General features: G+C 43.8%; 1 protein-coding gene across 3 annotated transcripts in view; it reads right to left on the minus strand.

Moving 5' to 3' along the window:
* CLNK (cytokine dependent hematopoietic cell linker) overlaps positions 1-20,429 on the minus strand; it is a 159,861-nt gene that overhangs the window by 10,418 nt on the left and 129,014 nt on the right. For all 3 annotated transcript variants that reach the window (XM_019716570.2, XM_074321391.1, XM_019716571.2), the window contains exons 12-16: positions 15,738-15,765; positions 12,061-12,079; positions 10,120-10,201; positions 6,242-6,282; positions 1,399-1,532 (exon numbers count right to left, since the gene is read on the minus strand). In XM_019716570.2, the coding sequence (XP_019572129.2) occupies positions 1,399-1,532; positions 6,242-6,282; positions 10,120-10,201; positions 12,061-12,079; positions 15,738-15,765 (304 nt within the window). The remainder of the gene's footprint in view (positions 1-1,398; positions 1,533-6,241; positions 6,283-10,119; positions 10,202-12,060; positions 12,080-15,737; positions 15,766-20,429) is intronic.

The following is a 20,429-nucleotide window of genomic DNA, read 5'->3' on the forward strand; positions in this document are numbered from 1 at the left end:
GTTTCATTGATAGTAGATGTGCAGTACGAAAATTCTGTCCCTGGGTCTGGACCCAGAGAAAGTAACTGCAGCTTAGGAAGTGTGACACTGGCATGACAGAGTCCGTGTGTCATTGCAACCAGAAATTTCACTCCATCTACTGTGAAAGGCCCTTTGGCGCCATGCTCAGAACGGATAATAAACCCTCCAGCTATCAATGCTTTCTAAGTCTTCACCTGCCGGAGCTTATTGAGGTGGGATGTTTATTGTTTGTTCTGAAGCCCATGCCCCCCCAGTCATGAAAACAGTGGGGAGGGATAGACACGTGCAGACTGAGAGCTTTATGCTACTTGCGTAAAATCTCATGCAGCAGAGCTAGGATTCGAACCTTAGTCTATCTGGCTTTCTCCTTGTGCCATGCTGTCTTATTTCTACCAATTGATTTCTTTCGGCTCTAACATCCACCATAACAGAGAGCAGGACAGACAGAGAGGTGCACCCTGGGTCTGCAGTTCCCAAGGATTATAATATTCAATGATCCCCTACATGTGTCCAGCACAGGAAAGGCCCCTCCTCAGCCCTCATCCTCAGTCCACCCCTGGCACAAGCCTGGGAAGTTGGCATAGAAGGACAGTGGGGGCTCAGTCAACACCTGTCACCTGGTTGGCAAACCTAGGGATGTGACATCAGGTCCTGGGTCTCTCAGTCTGATTCTCTGGTCCTCTCAGCACAAACCTGACCCTTCCAAGATGAATGGCCCAAGCACAGGTGAGTGCCACGAGCCAGCTCCCACCTAACTCTGAGGCCTCACGTCCTGCCACCACCGAACCGGAGGACACAGGTCTGGCCAGCCAGTTGTGCTGGCCGTTCTGTGGACACCAGCTTCAGGGCTTGGTGTGGGCTGGCCCTGCATCCTCCTTCCCCCACGTTCTACCCAGCTCTGCCATCGTCTTCCATCAAGATTGGGATCAAAGTCGTCGCTTATTTGAGGCCTCCTTTGGAAGAAATTGCTTTACGTTTTATCACAGTACGAGTATATTGTTATAATTGTCCTATTTCATTATTAGTTATCGTTGTTTCTCCCGGACTGTGCTGAATTTATAAGTTAAGCTTTATCATAGGTTTGTATGTATAGGAAAAAACAAAGTCTGTCTAGGTTTCAGGCATTCACCGGGGGTCTTGAAATGCATCTCCTGTGAATAGTGGGGACTACTGTATGTAAGTCAAAGAATCTGGTGAAAGAGCAATATAAAATGTTTTACAGCAAAACACTTTTTAAAATATGAAAACCCAGTAATACGTAGCCAGAAGGGGAAAAATTAAAGTCACTTGTGACTTCCTTTGAAGCATTGTTCAAAAAAGCCCTATTTAGACGCTACCTTGATCTAGAAAGACAACGCAGAGGAGTGTCTAGTTTACCTTTTCCTCAGACCTTGGGGGGCAAGGTTTTCTCCAGCTCGTGTTTTTATAGTGAAGGGAATTTTCCTGAGGGCTGTAGCTGGCTGGAGACTGACATCTCTGAGGAGGGTTGGACTGTGTGCTTTCTTTATGATCTGGGAAAAGAGAATTCAATTAAATGACTTGTTACTACACATCTCAGATTGCCTCCCTCCAACAAGGAGCTGGAGCCCATCACCCCTTCCTGTGTCTGTGGTAACCTTCGCCGTCTACACTACTGTTATCTCACTCTGGATGGCAGTCTCCTCTGGGCTGTTCTCTTGCTCCAACTTTTGTCCCCCGACCCCAGGGTATCCAGAGTCATCTTTAAAAAATGTAATTCTGACTTTGCTATTCCCCTTGGTGAAAATCCTTCCATGATTTTCTTTACACCCAGAAGAAAACTGAAATGTTTTACTTCTGTCAGTAAAGTCCTGAACAATCTTTCTCTTTTGATTTGTCCATCCATCCATCCATCCATCCATCCATCCATCCATCCATCCACCCACCCACCCATTCACACCCCTATCATTTGCTCTAGTCTGGCTGTAATAAACTTGTTCAGTTTCTTAAACAAGCTAAACTTGTTCCTAACTCATGAAACATTATTTTTTTTAAACGTGAAAGAATAACATTTTGTTTTCATGGAATACCACTTTTGTAACCTGAAAAATGACTGACAAACTATGGCTAGTCAGACTCAGGCATTTGGCAGATGTTTTGTTAAAAATGAACCAAGTGAGCCTGTTACTTCATGGAAAACAGCGGGCAGTTTGTTGCCAGTTGTAAAGTTAGACTTTTCAAATGCAGATTGGAATTTGGAAAAACTTGTGTTTGCCATCTTGACATAACAGCATCCCAACAGTTAGACTTGATGAGATTGGTGGTGTTACTTAGAAATGTGATTAAAAAAATATTTCATAATGAAATATGTTAACATTGGAAAGATCTGCTTGGGTCTGTGAATCATTATTTTCCAAATGACTAATGTCTGATGCTACAAAATCATGCCTGGGGAAAAGAGTCTTTAAAAGAGAAGCTAGAACCTTAAACATAGGAATAATGCTAAAGACATCTCTCCTTTAAAAATGTTAAAAGCTTCCTGTATTGTTTGGGAAGAGGATGTGAACTGCAGAGGTTTCAAATGCACGCATGCTTTAATTTAAAACATTAACACCAATGGAAGAATAATATAACTTCCAAGAAAGACAAAGGAGAATAAAGAAGAGATGAACCCAATGTCTGGCAGGAAAAGAAACCAAAAGTCAATAAAAAGCAGGGCAAATAGGAGGCACAAAATAATATAAAAATGAATCCAAAATATTAGTAACCATAATAAATATCTGAACTGTAAACAGCATTTAAAAGTCAGATGCAGATTGGTTTAAACATTCTAGTTATGTGGAGTGCTAATTACACATCTGAAATATAATGACACAGAGCGATCACTAATGAGCATGGGAACTGTATACCAGGCAAATACTAACCAAGAGAAAGCTAAAGGAGGTATCGTAAAAAAAAAAAAAAAAAAAAAAAAGACTCTAAAAACTTTATTTTGAATTCTAGCAAAGCAATACATACAGACTTATTATTGAAATGGCCACAGCTATCTTTTCAACACGATTGAAACAATAAGAACATACTTGAGAGAAGAAAATAACCATTATCAGCTTTTCCTATCAGTTTGCGTAGTGTACAGAACAGTCTTCAGTGATTATGAATTTTTCATTATATTGTGGCAACTGATTTACTATATTTCAACTCTTGAATATTTTAAAAGCCCCACTTGCAAAAGAGCACTGGGGAACAGCTATACGCATCGTAGCCTATTGGTAGAATGAGTTAAATAAAACAAAACAAACAAACAAAAAACCAACTTGGCCGTGCAATTTTCCCCTAAAGGCTAGTTGGGTCTTTGTTTAATCAATAAATACAATTCTGAGCTTATAATCCACTACAAGTATTTAATTGATTTTGTTCTAAAATAAGGGCAGCTAATCTTTGGAAAGATTTTACATAAAACATTGCATTTGAGTTTTACACCCCCACAAAATAGGACTCTCTTACTTGGAGAATGGAGAAAGGATGACACAGAAACGAAGAGGCTGACACAGGGTGAGTGGAAGGACATTGTGGCAATAAAAATGGGGGCAGGAGAGCCTAATAAAAATGGTATGGCTGTAAAATCATCCTGATATCAATAATTACTAATATTTTAAAATTCTTATGTATATCAAATTCTTAGCACAGTGCCTGACCCATATTAGTCATTCAATAAATGTTACTACTAGTGTTAACATTATTAGAGAAATGCAGCTCTAGACCTTCCTTTTGTAACTTATAATAAAAACATTTTTATTTAAATATCCATACATATTTATTAACATATTTTAATTTATCCTACATACAACTTAAAAAACAGTCTTATAAGAAAAAAGCCATATAATTGAAAGAACAAAATGCAGTTAGAAAAAACATTAGTGAACAAAAATTAAAAACAAACGAAAAAGAAAACAAATCATCCAGAGTCCCAAACTTAGAGAGTAATGTTACTATTTTGGAGTATAATCAAACCATTCTGGATCCTCTTCCGATATTTCAAAATATTATTTTTTTGTCCTGCGATCCATCAGCTTAGGCTCCTAATAATAGCTGAGCTTGAATTTGTTTATCAGAGAATTAGGTAGAGGCTGTTTATGAAGTAGTAACTGAACTACCCAGAATAACTAAACATTTCCCAAATCTTTTCTGACTTGTAAAATAAGGATGACACTATCTCCACCGACAGAGATGGAGATTTCACTCTTCTACCTGAAGAGGACATCTTCCCTCACCTAAGGAATTCCAATTAAAACCAGGAAGCTTTGAGAGCCCACTAGACCGAGAACTCTGAGAGCCTGGATTGAGAGTTGTTTTTGGGGCACCTAATTTCTGCCAGGTACTGCAATCCAGAGGTGAATTTTTATCTGGTAGAATGACCATGGTTCAGTCAGTTGGTGGACGGGCATGGAAGGTGCTTTTACTGGTTAGTTGAAGGGCGGGGCTGACTCTTTTTTGTATTTTTAGGGCCTAGCCCAATTTGGGGTATGAATCATGTGTTTGGTGAATATTTGTTGACTGAAAGAGGAATTAATGGTGTTTGAAGTTCTCTGGAGGCCCAAATACTCCCCCTGTCCATCCCAGGCTGTTTCTTGAAGCAACCCTGTTTCCTCTGAGAAGTGTAGAGAAAATCTCCGAAACCCCAGGGCAAATCATCTATGTCCAGCCTGAGGGTGCTTGACAGGACTGATGGCTGGGAAGTCCATCCACTTCATCTACTGCTGTGCCATTCGTCAATTGCTCTTAATTTTTTATGTGTGCAAGATTTTTGTCTTTCAAGTTAAGACTCTGGATTCCTCTTTAAGCCATGATTCTGTTTCCCATCCTTGCAGCACAGTGTCAAAACCCCGTGAATAATGCCCTGTCTGGGCCTGTCCTGCCCCTGGTCCTCCATTCTGGATACTCCAGGTCTTTTCATCTTCCTACGCTGAGATCTGGCCTCCAGGGTGACAGTTCCTGTCATGCGATTCTCAGGGACTGAGCCCATCCCATTAATCATAGCCACCTTCCTTTAAAAAAGTTGTCCTCTCTTGGGAAGCTGTTCCTGGCTGTATGTACATCAGGGGAAATGAGTTTTCCAACCCAAGGCCTAGATGTTATAGGGCAGAAACGAAATAAAGACATGAGGCCTGGGAGGAAACAGTTGGTCTGATTGGTTCAATGGACAGGAACTCCCTGGAGAAGGAAAGGGAATGCAGAAAAAAGGGAAAAATATTAAAATGTGGCTTCCAGAGGGCTGTGTGTGTGTGTGTGTGTGTGTGTGTGTGTGTGTGTGTGAACTCTGTGAGTTAATATTGTTATTTGAATTTTATGGATGGGAAAGTCGAAGCTCCAAGAATTAACCTGCTCAAGCTGAGCCCATTGTAGGGAGAGAGGTAGGGTTGGAACCAAGGCCAACAGAGCCCCGGCCTTTCCACTGTTCCCCATGGGGCCTGTTCCCTCCAGCCCTCGGCTCTCCCTTACGGCTCAGCAGAGAGAGGTTGGATTAGACCTACACACAGAGTCTCCACGGCACGGAGAGAGAGGAAAGAAAGACAAAAGAACATGACAGATGTAGTTTTGGACAACAGAACACTAATAATATCAAAACTGAACACTAATAGTAATCTAACACCACATTTATATGCTGCTCTTGTTATCTCTGCAGACAGGATATCCTTTTGATTTTTTTCTTTACAATCAGTAAGAGAGATCAGTTTTATTTTCTCCATTTCTCAGAATTTACTTAAGAGAAACCTATTTTATACCCAATGGGTGGTTGAAAACTAAGTTTTGTTAAAAACAACTGTTGGAGAGAATAGGAACAAGGGGAATCATAAGCTGTTGGTGAAACTAAATGATACGCCTACTTTGGAAAATCCATCAAGTACAATTGAAGAGAGGACTATCCTATGACCTAGAAATTTTGCTCTTAGAAAGAGAACTTACCACATTTTGTATGTGGGAAAACGTACACATTATGTGTAAGGGAAGACATGTACAATGTTTACAATAGAATGGTGTAAGAGGGAAGAAACTGGAAACCACCTAAGCGAACATATTTAATTACGGATAACAATTGTATTCACACAATGAAATGCTATCTCTCAGTGAAAACAAGCTAATTGTATACACATTGGTTCGGCAACTCGGAGGTTCACCAAAGCTACGTAAGTCACAGTGTAGGAATACTGCAGTGAGATGATTTACCTGTTCATTGTATAACTCTTAGGTAACGTGTTCTTACCTCTGTTTCGCAGGCTGTGGGTGCTCGTCATGACTGAAGAGCTAAAGAAAATGTTAGAATTGAAAGAATGTTAGTATTTCCCATGCTGGGTGTCATTCCGCTCAAAGGCAAGGTCAGTGGTAATGGCCAAGGTCACATGTGCAAAGCCATTCAGATTTTACTGGATGAGCTAGAAGCGTCTGTGTCATAAGCGAGAGGATGCTGGTCTTTCTGTCCTTTCTTCAGACAGGCAAACATTAGCTATGGCGCGAACTGACCCATGTGAGTTCTTTCCAGGTCACTCCAGTGAGCACCTACCGTGATGATGTACTTTTGGAAGCCATGAATTTACACTTGCCTTGTCACTACAGTAATTATAGAAAATAAGTGGCTGGTTGGGGCTTCTATTCTATAGGAATTATTTACCCATTGAAGGACAGTCAGCCATAGCAAGAAGAAGAGCATAGAAAGTAACTTATTCCTTCTTGAAATGTGAGTGAGGTGAGAAAACTGTGCGGATCAGTATAAAAAAACCCATAAGGAAAAGGGGATTATGAAAAATGAAAGAGGAAACACCAACATGCATTTCTAAGCCCAATAATGATGTCACCGAGACTGTCTACCGATGGCTCTAGTTAGCACTTGACCTAATGTTTAGTTTTATCTGACATTAGCTGTAATTTCTGGTTCATTTCGTATTATGGTCAGCATTGTCATGGTAAACTCTAGGTGCTGCCACAGTTAAATCTAGTTACACGGAACGTGCTGAATCCCAGGGCTTGTTCTCTTGACTAAAGCCTCTGGGTTAATGAACGACATCTAGCCCTTTTCTAGCGCCGGTGAAATCAACTGAGTATTGATCTGGTTTTGTCATCTGCACAGAAGCCTGGGGTCTCACGGCCAGCTTTGAGATCGAAATGCTCACAGGTCACTCAACCAGCACACCATGCTGTCATCCCTGCTCGGACTTCTGCTGACATCCAAGACTTTGACTCTGTGAAAACCAGGATCCCTTTACTAGGAGCCAGAGGACAATTCCGATAAATATCTGGAAAAAAACCACGAAAATTTCTCTACCCTAAGCTTTTGGGATTTTTAGAAAGAGTCAAGAGAATAGAAATATCCTCTGAGGATATTCTAGGCCTCAAGTACAGACTTTATAAGGATAGAAGCAAAAGCAAAAACCAAACAAACATAAATGACAATGATTCTTTCATTTTGCAAACATGTGTTGAAAACTTACTGGGTACGTGGTATGTTTGGGGGAATATAAAACGAAGAAGGCATGGCCTCTGCTCTAAAGCACTTCTTGATGGCAAGAAGACATCACAGCATCATAAGTGCGATGTGGGGGAAATGCTCTGACAGGTGTGCACACAGCACACGTTCCTTTGGTTTAACACAGACAAATAGCTTTGGATCTCCAGAACGGCTTCCTGGGAGACATGCTAACTGAGCTGACGTCTGAAAGGTGACTAGGAGATGGGTGAGGAGTGAGTGTGTGATCCGGGCAGAGAGAGCAGCAGCTGGAAGGGCGCAGCGGCAAGGGCACATGGCTTATTCTGCAAGTGACCAGAATACAGCTCCTCCTGGGTGGAAAGTAGGCTGTGGAGATAAGCATGGCTATTGCAATAGTCCAGGCAAGATGGATGGTGGCTGGACGATGTTGGGAGTTGGGGAAATGAGGAGAAATGGATGGATTCAAGGCATGTTTCAGAGTGGAATTTGGGGAGTTGGAAATGGACTGGATGGGAAGAGTAAAGCTGGGAAAGAGGGGCGGCCGATGGCTCAGTTGGTTAGAGTGCGAGCTTTCAACAACAAAGTTGCCAGTTCAATTCCCGCATGGGATGGTGGGCTGTGCCTCCTGCAACTAAGATTAAAAACGGCGACTGGACTTGGAGCTGAGCTGCGCCCTCCACAACTAGATTGAAGGACAACGACTGATGGGTCCTGGAAAAACACACTGTTCCCCAATATTCCCCAATTAAAAAAAAAAAAAGCTGGGAAAGAGAGCTTACCATTGACTGAGGTGAGAAAGTTTGTAGGAGGGAACTGTTGGTTTGGGAACGAAAGTAGAAATGAAGAGCTCAGTCTCCAACATTAGGAGTTTGAGATGCTTGTCCCCTGTTTAAGGAAGACTACACGTTGGGTAACTGGATGTATAGGTCTGGAGCTAAGAAGGGTGGTTGGGGCAGAGGGTAGGGATTTCGGAATTTCCAACACGGGTGGCCATTCAGCACTGTGGGGATGGACGAAAGTGCCTGGGCTCTGAGTGACGGAAGACAGGACCTCAGCGGGGCCTTAGGAATACCAGCATGTAGAGGTCAGCTTGGGGACAAGTTCAAAAGGGGACTCAGGAGAAGAAGCCAGTTACCAGCGGAAGAAAAATCAGGAGATGTTGTTCAATATATTAAACAAATAAATAAGAGAAGCCAGACTATATCCAACAACGGCTGCAGATGTGGGTCTGACGGAGAGCTCATGACCTTTTCACGACCATATGACTCCCCCCCATTTACAACATTACCTTAAGGAAGGGTATCATATTGTGGTATGGGGAAGAATACTGCGTCAGATTGGGCCTTAAAGAGAAAACAGCCTAAAAAGAGTTGTGAAGCCATAGTCCTAATACCCACAGGACAAAGAGTGAGAACAAAGTTACGGAAGATGTGAAATGGGACAAGGCCAGAAAATGAAGGAAGGGAAGGAAATGGGGGTGAACTCACCCTCATGTGCAGGGCCTGGCAATGGCCGTGAGAGCAGACAGTCACTGGGCACTTGCCACAGGCCTGGCTCTGCTCTCAGCTTCACGTGCACGAGGAATAGGGTTGCCCAAGGTCACGTGGTTTGCTAGTGATGAAGCCAGGCAATCCCTGTGAATTCCTCCTAACCACTATGCTATTCCTCCATCAGCAGGGTACACGCCCTATACGTATTTATTAGATAAACAGACAGCATCTTCACCGTAGGCAGACACCAGGGAAAGTCAGGATCCATGGGCTACATTTGGAGAATCAAGTCAGTGTAGGATCACGGGCTGCTGAAAAGTGGAGGTGGACCTGACTTCAATGGTAAGGGCCTCGTTCGTGTCTCTGGGTCTCATTTATCCCCTCTGAGAAATGGGTCACAACGATCTCCTGGATTCAGTGTGGCTTTAAGCGGGGGTCTCATGGATGGGGAGAAGTTCCCCAAGTCGGGACAGGGTGAAGAAGGGGAGACGATGGGGGAAGTGTGATAGGCAGAGAACTAGCATGTGCAAATGTCCTGTGTTAGGTGACAATGGAGAGGGGGAAAGTGGGAGGGGGCCTGAGCTGAGGCTGAAGTCACTGGGCAGGCTGGGGGCCTTATAGCACTAATTGTGGAAGCCCTGGGTTTTGTTTTAAGGAAGACCCCATTAATTTACGGTGACCTTGGTCAATGCGTCACCAGCTTGAGCCTTAACCTTCTCGACTCTTCAGTGGGATGACAGTTTTCACAATAGCTGGATCAGGGATGTATTTAATCAGATAATGACATTTTCAAGCCCCGGCCATCTATACAGTGCAATTCAAAAGTAGAAGCTTCTGTGTAGTCATGAACTGAGTCTAGTTAGAAAAGGCCAACTTTTCTTCCCAAACTGATTAGCATCCATTGCAGTTAACCCCACCTAGCTGATACGCAAGGCTTCGAATTGCCCACGCTCTCTGGCACTCACTCAGTCACATACAAAGAGCAGGAAAAACGACACTGTTAGCTTCCGGAACTGCGGCGATCCCAGATTTCCATGGGGTCTCATCCCTGGGCTTCGTTATCCAAGGCCCAGGACTTCCCGTTTCTCAGGAAGCCTTGGTGAGTCAGCCGGCACAACACACGGCCTGACCCCAAAGCTGGGGTCCTGTAAGGGCTTCCTGGCTCCTTACCTGGCAACGGCAAGCGGGAGCTCGGGAGCACTCTGATTTTTTGACAGGTGAGATGATTCGGGCTTCACGGGATGATGAGGTGCTGTGTAAGGAAGGCAGTCGCATAATTTGGTCAGGTTGCAGAAGGAAAGGGATTGGGGCCTAGTAGAGGCCTATTGGAACCACTATAATTTTATCCAATAATCTCTGATAATGAGGAGCGGGCTTTCGGTGTTTGCCACAAACTGTAACCCACGGATTCTGCAAGGACCCTGGCTCCTGGGAATGGCTTCTCATCTAGGCTATAAAAGTTGCCTTGAATATTGAATATTCAATACTATCATCCAAAGTATTGAATCTGGAACTCATGAACTCCCTGAAATATGGAACGTTACATTGGATGGTATTTGGTATGGAAAGGCCTGAAGCGGAAGTGGACTGAAGAGGAAACGTGCATTCACATGAAAAGTTACATAGAAGCGTAAACAGAAAAGTTAAACCTAAGAACTGTTCTGGGCAGCGGAAGGCCTGGGGACGCCCAGGGCTGGCCCTCACACCCGAATTCTCAGCTCCCTCCTGCCCGAGGGCAGGAGAGCCCAGGAGCCTGGTGTGGACCAACCGTCCCGCTGGTTACCATCAGGCATGCATTTTCTCAAAATTTCCCCTTTGATCTTCAAGTTTCGAGAAGTTCTGCCAACCATATGAACTGGAGTTATTTGGTAATTACACATGCCATTGGTGTCACCACGTTCTCTTCTCCTTTTCGTCATGAATAGATTTGAACCAGCCATCCAGCATTACACACAAAGGGCACACAAGACTGCTACGGCCTGAAATCCCACGAAACACTCTCCCGGTTGCGGTTGTAAAGAATAAAGTTCAGGAAGCACATAGACACCTACGTGTCTTCATTTCGGTTGTTACTCTGTGCTCTCTTCAAGGTTGATCACGAAATGCCCCCCTTCGATGGAAGGACTGCGATTATTTGAAACGTGATGGAGTCAGTGACTGGTCTGCTAGTCATATAGCCTCTGAAAGCATTTCATGTCACCGATAGGCACCCAGAGACCCGCCCCTGGTGCTCTGGACAGTGTCACACTGTTGCATTGATAATCATTGAACCCAACACAACTACACCTGCACATGTCAGTTAGGATACTGGGCTCTAGTGTGGAAAAGGGCACAGTTTCCTTTAAGTTTCGAATTGACTTAGAATTGCCAACAGGCCCCCACGCCTCCATCAGGGGCCCTTGGGAATCTACAAACCCAGATGAGGCCTCGCTCCAGTCTAACTTCTTCAATATAAAGAAGAGCATGTTTGGCACCTGCAGAGGTGATGAACTTGGCCCAAACCACACAGTGAGTTGGTGGAGGCCTCTGCTGCTTTCTTGAAGCATGTTGCTTGTGTTAACACTTTGGGCCATGGCGCGGGCCCTTTAGCTCTGGTCCTAATTCATCCTTCTAAGTGAATGGTGAACAGTATGTTCACAGGGGCATGAAGTTTTTACCTGCTTAGCATCCTGCCAGCTAGCAAGTGTTGGATTGCATGCTTCCACAGCAAGGACGCCCACGTGTGTGCTCAAATGAGGGTATGTATGTGTGTGTGCATGGGTGACATTAAAGATAGAGAGACCAAGAGCTTCTCTCAAGCAGTGGAGCAGCAACGTCTTCCCAAAGTGGCAACGGGTGACAGTGAGAGAGTGAGCCTCCTTCTTGGCAGGAGTCTGTGTCTGAGGACCGACCACAAGCCCAGCTCCAACTTAACTCACCCTGTTCAGACCGGAGGATTCTTGAACAGACTATGAGGTCCTGGATCCATCTGGATCACTTCACACACCGCACACACACACGCTCATGCATCCCAGACCTGCATCATTAATACTTTCAACAGATGACTGTAAATCTGGAAACAGAACTTAACCTAATGGTATCAGGGTATGAAAACAAATGTAAACAGTTCACCTTTCTCTGTTCCAAGGACCTGTATAAAATGAAAAAAAAAACAGATGTTGAATAACTCTCGGTGACAGAGAACTTTACAACTATTCTATATGTGTTTTCAGAGCAATTGGTTAGTAGAATCGGGGCAGAATTTTTATTAGTATAGAGATTTTTAAAATCTATAAACACTACAACTAAAGACTAAAAGCAAAAATCAACATTTGATACTCTGTGTGTACCTGGCAAGCGTACCGTTTGCTGATGGGCCTGTAAGTCGCTTTGACTCCTCGGGAAGCAATTTAACCATGGCTGCCAAGAGCCTTAGAAATACTCTTCCTCGTATCCCAGAAATTCCACTGATGAGACTCTTTTTCTAAGAAAGCAACCTGAAGTCTGGGCCGAATTCCATGTACAAAGGTGTTCAGTATATCACCAGTGATAGTGTCAAGACAATGGAAACAGTTTCCATGCCCATCCAAGAGGGAACTGTTAAGCAAATTCTGGTGCTATGTTCATACACGTATTGTAATATTATAAATGTAAGTATTTATGTGGAGTATGGAATACAATTACCATAAGTATGCCTCAATGTTACATAGAAAGTTCAGGATAAAAATGTGGCTTATGACATATTTACATGCAGAGATGTGTGTGTGTGTGTGTGTAAAAAGGGATTTGAAGAGAAATGACAAAATACTAATAGAGTGTTTAAGCGAGGAGTCTATGGTTAATTTTCTTTGTTTTAAAAAAATGAGCATTAAAATAGTCACATTATTCTTTTTAAATGTAGCCATTTATCTTTGCAGACATTCCCTTTCTCTTTCTTTCCTAAATGGTGGTAGAATTCCCGATCACCCTTCATTACGAAAATCTGTGTGCTTATTGGACTTTCATCCATGGGCCCTACTCTGCTCTTGAAGAAGCAAAGAGGCTTACAAGAGGTACAATATTTGCTGACGTGTTTCCTTAATTGTAAATCATTTTCTAAAGTCCATTTCATGCAGTTGGGGAGGAGCTCAGGTATCATTTAGACACGAGCTTCTTAACTTGGGGGATGGAGGGAGTCCTTGGATGGCCTACTGGGGTCCATGAACCTTCTGACATTAAAAACTAAATGTTTTTTTCTATAAATATATGCATATATTTGTGTGTGTTAGGAAGGTTTATTATGTCTTTCATCAAACTTTCGAAAGGGTTTGACGTCCATGAACAGTTAAAGCCAAGGGCCTGCAGATGAGACCCAGAAGCGTTACCCAGATGCCCGCTGTTATCTTGCGGCTGAGCTGATTCTAGAGCCCAGGTCTCCCGATTGGCATTTGCTTCATGGACAAGAAACCTTTCGCAACAAATAGCTTAGCGAGGCATCATAAGTCTTATCTGAAGCCAACCAACAGACAAGCCCTTTTGTTTCAAAGACCGTGGCATCCCCCAGGGTTCTGGAAGGAGGGCATGCATTTCACCGTGGACAGCAAATCAAGGCAAATCTATAGGCTAAGTAAAGGGTAAGGAATCCATACTAACTAGTGGTTCAAAAGTCTCCCCTCTGAATCTTCCCCAGGACTTTGAACCTGGCAGTTCAAAGTGCTCAGTCAGATGCGGCTGTGGTTCCCAGGCTTGTCAAGGGAGGGGGCGAGCTGGGTGTACGTAAGGCTGAGAAGCCAACTGCCTGGGGGAGCAGTTTTATGTAATCGAGACCCAGGCAACTCTTTGCTTGAGGGCTATGAATTTAAAGTCAAATCAGATTAGAAAAGTGGAGTGAAGTCTCTCTAGTTTCTCTACTTGAACTGTTTTTGGTTGTTAGAAAATCAAAGTACTGAAGTCTAAATAGTAATGCTTTCTTTATTATTCCCCTCCTTGCTTCCTTCCCGTCCTCTCTTTCTCTCCCCTCCACCCCACTCTTTTTCTTTTTGCATTTTAGCTCAGTGACATCTCTGTATTTGCTAAGGCAGGGAGTCAAAGGCTGGGGAGAAGGCCTGGGCTTTGGGCTTTCAGGGACTGGCCCAATATTCTGCCAGCTGTGGGAACCCTGGCAAGTCTCTCTACCTCTCTGAGGTTATTTTTTCTCTTAGGGTTTTGTGAGAATTACATGAGACCACGAGTCTCTTACTTTCTCTGAAATCTGTAAAGTGCTTTGTGAATTTGAGTTGAGCTGGGTAGACCATCATTGGATTCTGGTCCCCAAGATTCTGGTCACATATACAAGCATGGCATTTGTCCTATGAGATGAGCTTTTGTGATGGAGAAATGGTCTTGACTCTTAGGCCAGATAAACAATGGGGAAATATCTTGGCAAAAGATAAGGAGGAAGAATGTGTTTTTCCACTAGTTGTTCTTGAGATGATATCAGCTTCTAGCAAATGCCAACCGAAGCTGCCTGGAAAACCAACCGTCCTGCATGGTCCCTGCTGTTGGAGGCTGACCTCATCTCCCTCCTGTTTGTTAGTGACTGGGGAAGGGGGGGGGCTATTGTCCTTTCAGACTGACCGATGAGTTACGGACTATAGGTCACCTTGAATGGCAGCCATCTGCTACTTGGGACACATAAACCGGACCTATAGGAAGAAAAGGGTGGTCCCTCTGGATGAGTGGGTACCACCCCCAACTTCCTCCTTCCTGGTGGCACCTGGAAGTTCAACATGCAGAAGAGGGTGAGCTGGTGAAGTCCTGAATGGAACCAGGGCTGGCCTCTCCTTCAGCACGGCTGCGGTTTCCTCTGTGACACGACTGTCTTACGGATTAGCGGTAATAAATGTCTTGTTTGAGTCACAAGCTAGAAGAATGACTTTTGGTTTTAACAGTGTCATGATGCCATTAAATAAATAAGAGAAAAAAAGAGAGGGAGAAAGGAAGAAAAGAAAGGAAGTGCTGTAGTCTAGATGGAAGAGGCTCAGCCAAACACTAAGATAAGAACCAAACCCCTCAGGAGGCCGGTGGGAGTGAGGTGAGGACACCTGTGTGGTTGGGCAGAGACTTTCCACCAGTCACCGTAGGCGCACCATCTTAGGGGACTTCCTTTTGGGGTCTTTGGGAAGTAAACGTCTAAGGGGGCTCTAAGACAGCGCCATCTTGCCTGACTTTTATGCCATTTATTGAGCCTCTACTTCTCGCCTGGTCATTTAGGCGTTGACTTTGACTGACTGACTTGGACTTATCACGAGTTTGCAAAGTTGAGCATACCCATCTCTATATCATGGCTGGGGAAACAGAAACGGGGAAGGAAAGGGCGGTGGGGACATCTGCCAGTGTTCACAGAAGTCACAGATGCCGGAACAGGATTGAAAGCCAGGCCTGTGTGACTCTGTATCTTCTATTTCTTCTACTTTGCAGTCCTGTCTTTCTTTGAAGAACAACAACAAGGTGTAATACGGTTTCCCGCATTTTATTTCTGCGATGCTGGGAATTGCAAGCCGTGGGGGGACACGTTGCCTTCTCTGGGAACTGGGCTGCTCTTCTCTGAATTGTACCAATAAACACTGAATATGGAGGCCCAATAGGATCTTGGTGTAAAATCTGGATCTTAACTTGTTTTGCTTTAAGTTTCTCACCTTTAAAATGGGGCTAATAATACATAATGAGCATAGCTATTCTGATAATTAAGTGGGATAGAGTATCTGAAGCAAATAGTATCTGCCCATGGCAGATGCTTAATGCACAAAAAAATTCTCTTCTTTGTTTCCCAGGACAAAGTTTCAACTTACCTCACCCAAGTTCTTTAAGCTTATCTGTCTGCAGGGAAAAGAAATACAGCGTTACATAAAATACAGTTCATAATGATCAAAATAAAATCATGCCGAGCCCTTAAAAACCGTTGATTATGTTCTTATTGCCAAATTAACAGACCATGGTCCAGTGTGATGTTTATCACCATTCTATAAAACTAAGGCCAGGTTATTTTTCTCATAATTTTCTGTTATAAGAAAAAAGAAGTGATGAGCCAACATAAAAGGTGGTGACAGAAAGGACACGAATAAACTTGCTTCTCATTTTAGGATAATTTAAATAACATCGTTTCTGACATTTGATTTTCCTTGTCAAGTTTCATTAGCACAGTCAGACCTGCTATCATTACCTTGATTTTAAAGCTCTTAGTTTTTTGCTTTGCGGAAGTGTAAAGGGTTTTAAATATGAAGTTGGCAGGTACGGCATGGTCCTACAGAGAGAAAGGGTGCTAACAATGACAGGAGATTTGAGACAGGAAAAACACGAAACTGAGTGGTCAGGAAAGAATTCCACTGAGAATCTGTTAATACGGACATTGGACAGATCTCAGAAGAAACTCCAAACCTTTCATTTGTATTGATGATTAAATCAATCAATGTCTCTAACCCTCATTTTTCTCATCTGCAAAATGGCCACAAGGATATTCATCTCAGAGGGTTATTGTTATAGAATCGGTAAAGATAAGAATGAAAACGTTGGGCATTCAGGGGAACTGTTGTTAGACTGTGCTCAAAGTCAGATGAGGACACTGGGAAGGGCATGGGGGTGACACACACATTCTGTCTACCCCGGTCTGTCGGGGAAAAGCCTGGAAGTATGGGGAGATTAACGCTGTGACAACAATCTCGGTTGAAGGCTGGTGATCTAGTTATAAAGTTCTGTCTGCGTCAGGTGACATGATCCAGAGGCATACAGCCTTCAGATGCTGTGTCTGGTCTCAGATTTCTAATAGGCATCCACACCGAGGTCCCATATTTTTAACCTGTGTCATCAGCCCATCTGAGATAGTACGTCTGCACCCTGCCTCCCCCATTTAATGGGACAAGTGAGAAGGTAAAAGAAATAGGATTAAAAGTCATAAAATAGAACAAACACCCATAGTAGTAATTATTTGGGGGTTAAATTGAGGCTAATCTCAGTGTTTTCTGTGTTTAAGAGTCTCTGGCATCTTAGGACAAATGGGCCATGTGGCTTCAATTTAAAGTGTATAATTGATTTTAGTCTTGTGATGTTAAGTTTCAAGAGTCAAGCTATGTTTGACACCATTTACAAAGAGTTTGAATTGTTTAAGAGAACTTGAATTTTTCTGTATTTATGCATTTACTTGATTAGATTTACAAAAATTAATTGTTAAAGTTTTGTTTGTTAGGGCTTAAACTTGCATTAGAAATACTTAAAAATCAAGCAAGTGAAATGTATCAAGGCATTTCAAATGTTTAAGGAGATTTAACTGAGTTTGTAAATAAGTCTTTTTGTCTAAGATTTCTTAACCTCTCTAATCTGACGGACAGAACAATGGTCTTGCTGTTTAGATAAAAATCATTAGATCTAGAAATAGAGCAATATACCTTATAAATGGAAATGTGAGGCTTCAGGAAAGTAAGGCAGTGGAACTGATGACTTTAAATATTGGATTGTTAAGTGAACCCCAGTAATTGTGAGAAGGCCCTTCTGGGCACAGCGACCACCTTTGGGCATTGGAATGGCCATGTCGACAAGACCCCATGAGTTAGTTGCTTCGCTTGCCTGTAACATGAAGGCACCTGGCTTTCGGGGAGGGGTCTCTTAATATGAAGACAGAGGGACTGCACAAGGTCAGAGAATGGCAGAGCAGGGCGGGACTCTGGCCTCCCCCCATAGCATCACATTGCCCCTTGGAGAGCGTCTTTCCACGCTTGTTTTCCCACGTTCTGGCTCTGGAGATGACCAATAAAACGTGGTCACTGACTATATAGAATACACTGTCCCACGTCCTTTCCTGAGCAAATAGGTGCTCAGTGTGTATCTGAGTATTATACATTTAACTATAAAAATAGCCCTTCTGGACCCTCCCTTAGTTCTTGGCTCAGTTTTAAGTGAACTGGATCTGAGTCCTCACTGTATCATCCGTGAGCTCTGTCCCTCTCGATAAGTGACATTTCCTCTTTGAAGATTAGTTTTCCCATCTGGAAAATGGGTAAATCCATGGTAACAAAGAGGGTCGATTAAGGTTCTCATGAAAAAATGTATGTGAAAGCTACTTGGGATAAAATAACACCTTACATCTGTGGAACACTTTTAACATTTTTAGAGTGAGCTTTGTATTCTGAGATAAGTGTCGGTCTCAGGCAGATGTAAGAAATAATAGATCAGAGGGATCCCATGCGCCCTTCACCCAGTGTCCCCCTAAAGCAACATCTTGTAAAACTATAGTCATAAAGTTCACGCTCTAAAATCAATAGTTTCCATTCATAAATGAGAATTTGTATATCTTCTTCATAATCCATACATTCTCTCTTTCAAAGGACCATGGTTTCTCGCTATCTATAAAGATGATTTTTTCACTTCCCAAATCATCAGAATACGTTTTTGCTACTGAGATGGCTTGAACTGACGTGGTGCCAGAGTCGCTGCTTGAAAAGGGAAAACCATGGCGAAGCAAATGGCTGTTTTGTTTATTAACTATCAGGTGCTTTATTTAAATTATATTTGGCAGAAGCTTGCACCGTGGGCCACCGCGTGTGCTGGAGCAGAAAGGAGACGTGGTGCCTCAGTGAGCTGTCTGCATTTCTGTGACCTCATCAGGTCACTGCGGATTGTAATACTGCTTCCTGCAGTGTTGTTGTGGGGCTGAGTTAATGCACCCAAAAGACCCCAAAGTGAGCCCCATGCGTAGCTGGAGCTCAGCAAATGTCAGTGACTCTCAGGGTTACCCAGGGTGACTTCATCTGGCAGGCGTGTCATGCATGGTACTGACACTAGAATGGATGCAGAGCTGGACAGTCCTTCCCTTCTTAGTCTCTTTCTGATCAAGTTCCAGAGAGTCTCAGTGTGGGCATATCCTAGCCACCCTAACATCTACTTTTCTTCCCTTTGAACACAGAGAAAAGTCCCCAGTCTCGAAGTTTTGGTCTGAAACTGTCTGTTGCAGTTACTTCTGGCGAGATGCTTCCCCTTTACATCAATTTATTTAAGTGAAAAAAAAAATGAGCTGAGCAAAAAATATCAAGTACATGGATATGGCAAACATCACGGTAATGGTCTATTAGTGGTTGAGCATGTCTAACCAACTGTCCCAGAATGTCAAAGTCCTTTTCTAGCTTTGAGCTGTCAATGAATGATCTAAATGGCATTTTCCTTATCTGAAGTGCTTCCACTCAGTCATTGTTTTGTGAAGCCAAGATTTAGCTTTAAAAGAAAGAAGAATGGTGGGGGCAGGGGTGGGGGGTGGGGTGGACACAAATGGAGCTGAGATACGAACAGCACCACCACCACCCAGGGAGAGCAGAGCCAATTGGAAAGGGCCGCAGCTGCAGCTCCCAGGCTGCCGCCCTCAGGCTCAGGTGAGTGCCTGAGGTAAATCACAGCCTCGCTTTGGGGGGAAGCGGGGACAGTTTATCTCTCAGTGCCTGTGGAGCAGCAGTTAGGCTGGGAGCGGCACTGTTTGTCCTGCTTTGGTGGAAGTGGCTCAGGTCTCCTTCTGTTTTCAGAGAACGTGAGCCTAGCAACTGCCTCCAGTGCTTGCTTACATGTGACATGAGTCAGCGGTGACGGCCATCTGACTACCTATAGGGGCCCAACTAGAAGTGAATTTGAAAGCTCTCTTCTTAAAGCAAACTTTCTTTTTCATGGTGGCTGTGGGGACAGAACCCCAGAAAGCAGTTTCCAGGCTCTCGGCCTCACATAGAAAGGTATTGGCTCAGGTAGTAAATGGCCATCAACTGTGATTGGATGGCCATCAGCTGTGGCTAGTTGGCCGTCAGCTGTAACCAGTGAGCCATTGGCCACTAATATAACTGCTGTGGCTATGCTAGCAGCAAATGGGGGCTAGCAAGATGGGGGCTGGGCTGGCATGCAGCAGAGTGAGGGTTGAGAATTGTGTGGCTCCTGCCTCCTGTGTCTCCAACCCAGCCGCCAGCGAGAATATAGAGAGAGAATGGCTGTGCCCAGGAATTTGGGCTGTTCCCAGGGAGAGTGGCAGTGCCCTGAGAGCCCTGGCTGTGTCCAGGAAGTCTGGCTGAGCTAGCAAGAGCGGATTGCAGAGAGGCGGATGCTGCCAGCAAGAATATAGTGATATGACTCCCCTACTTATGGCTCTGTGGGTGTTCCTTTTTGGCCTCACCATATCCTGCGTTCTCTTGTGGGGAGCGGGAGCAGAGACCCCGCCGGACGCCCTGTATGACAGTGGCATTTCCAGCGGCTTCAGGTTTTGGCCTCTCAATAGTTGTATACCAGCCCTATAACTCAGACCAACTCACCTAACGTCTCAGAATCTTAGTAACATTATGTGCCCAGTGGGTAGGGGAGTGATTTTCCCCAGGGACCTACTGTGTGCCATCCACTAGGCTGGGCACTGTTCCCTTCCAATCCTTAGAAAACCATACTGTGTTGGCCACTGGAAGGATTCAATGGGACAAAATGGAATTACCATCTGGAGGTGTTTATGGTGAAGAGATCCAGCACGGTACTCA

This window comes from Rhinolophus sinicus, linkage group LG02, assembly GCF_036562045.2.
Source record: "Rhinolophus sinicus isolate RSC01 linkage group LG02, ASM3656204v1, whole genome shotgun sequence".
Lineage (NCBI taxonomy): Eukaryota > Metazoa > Chordata > Mammalia > Chiroptera > Rhinolophidae > Rhinolophus > Rhinolophus sinicus.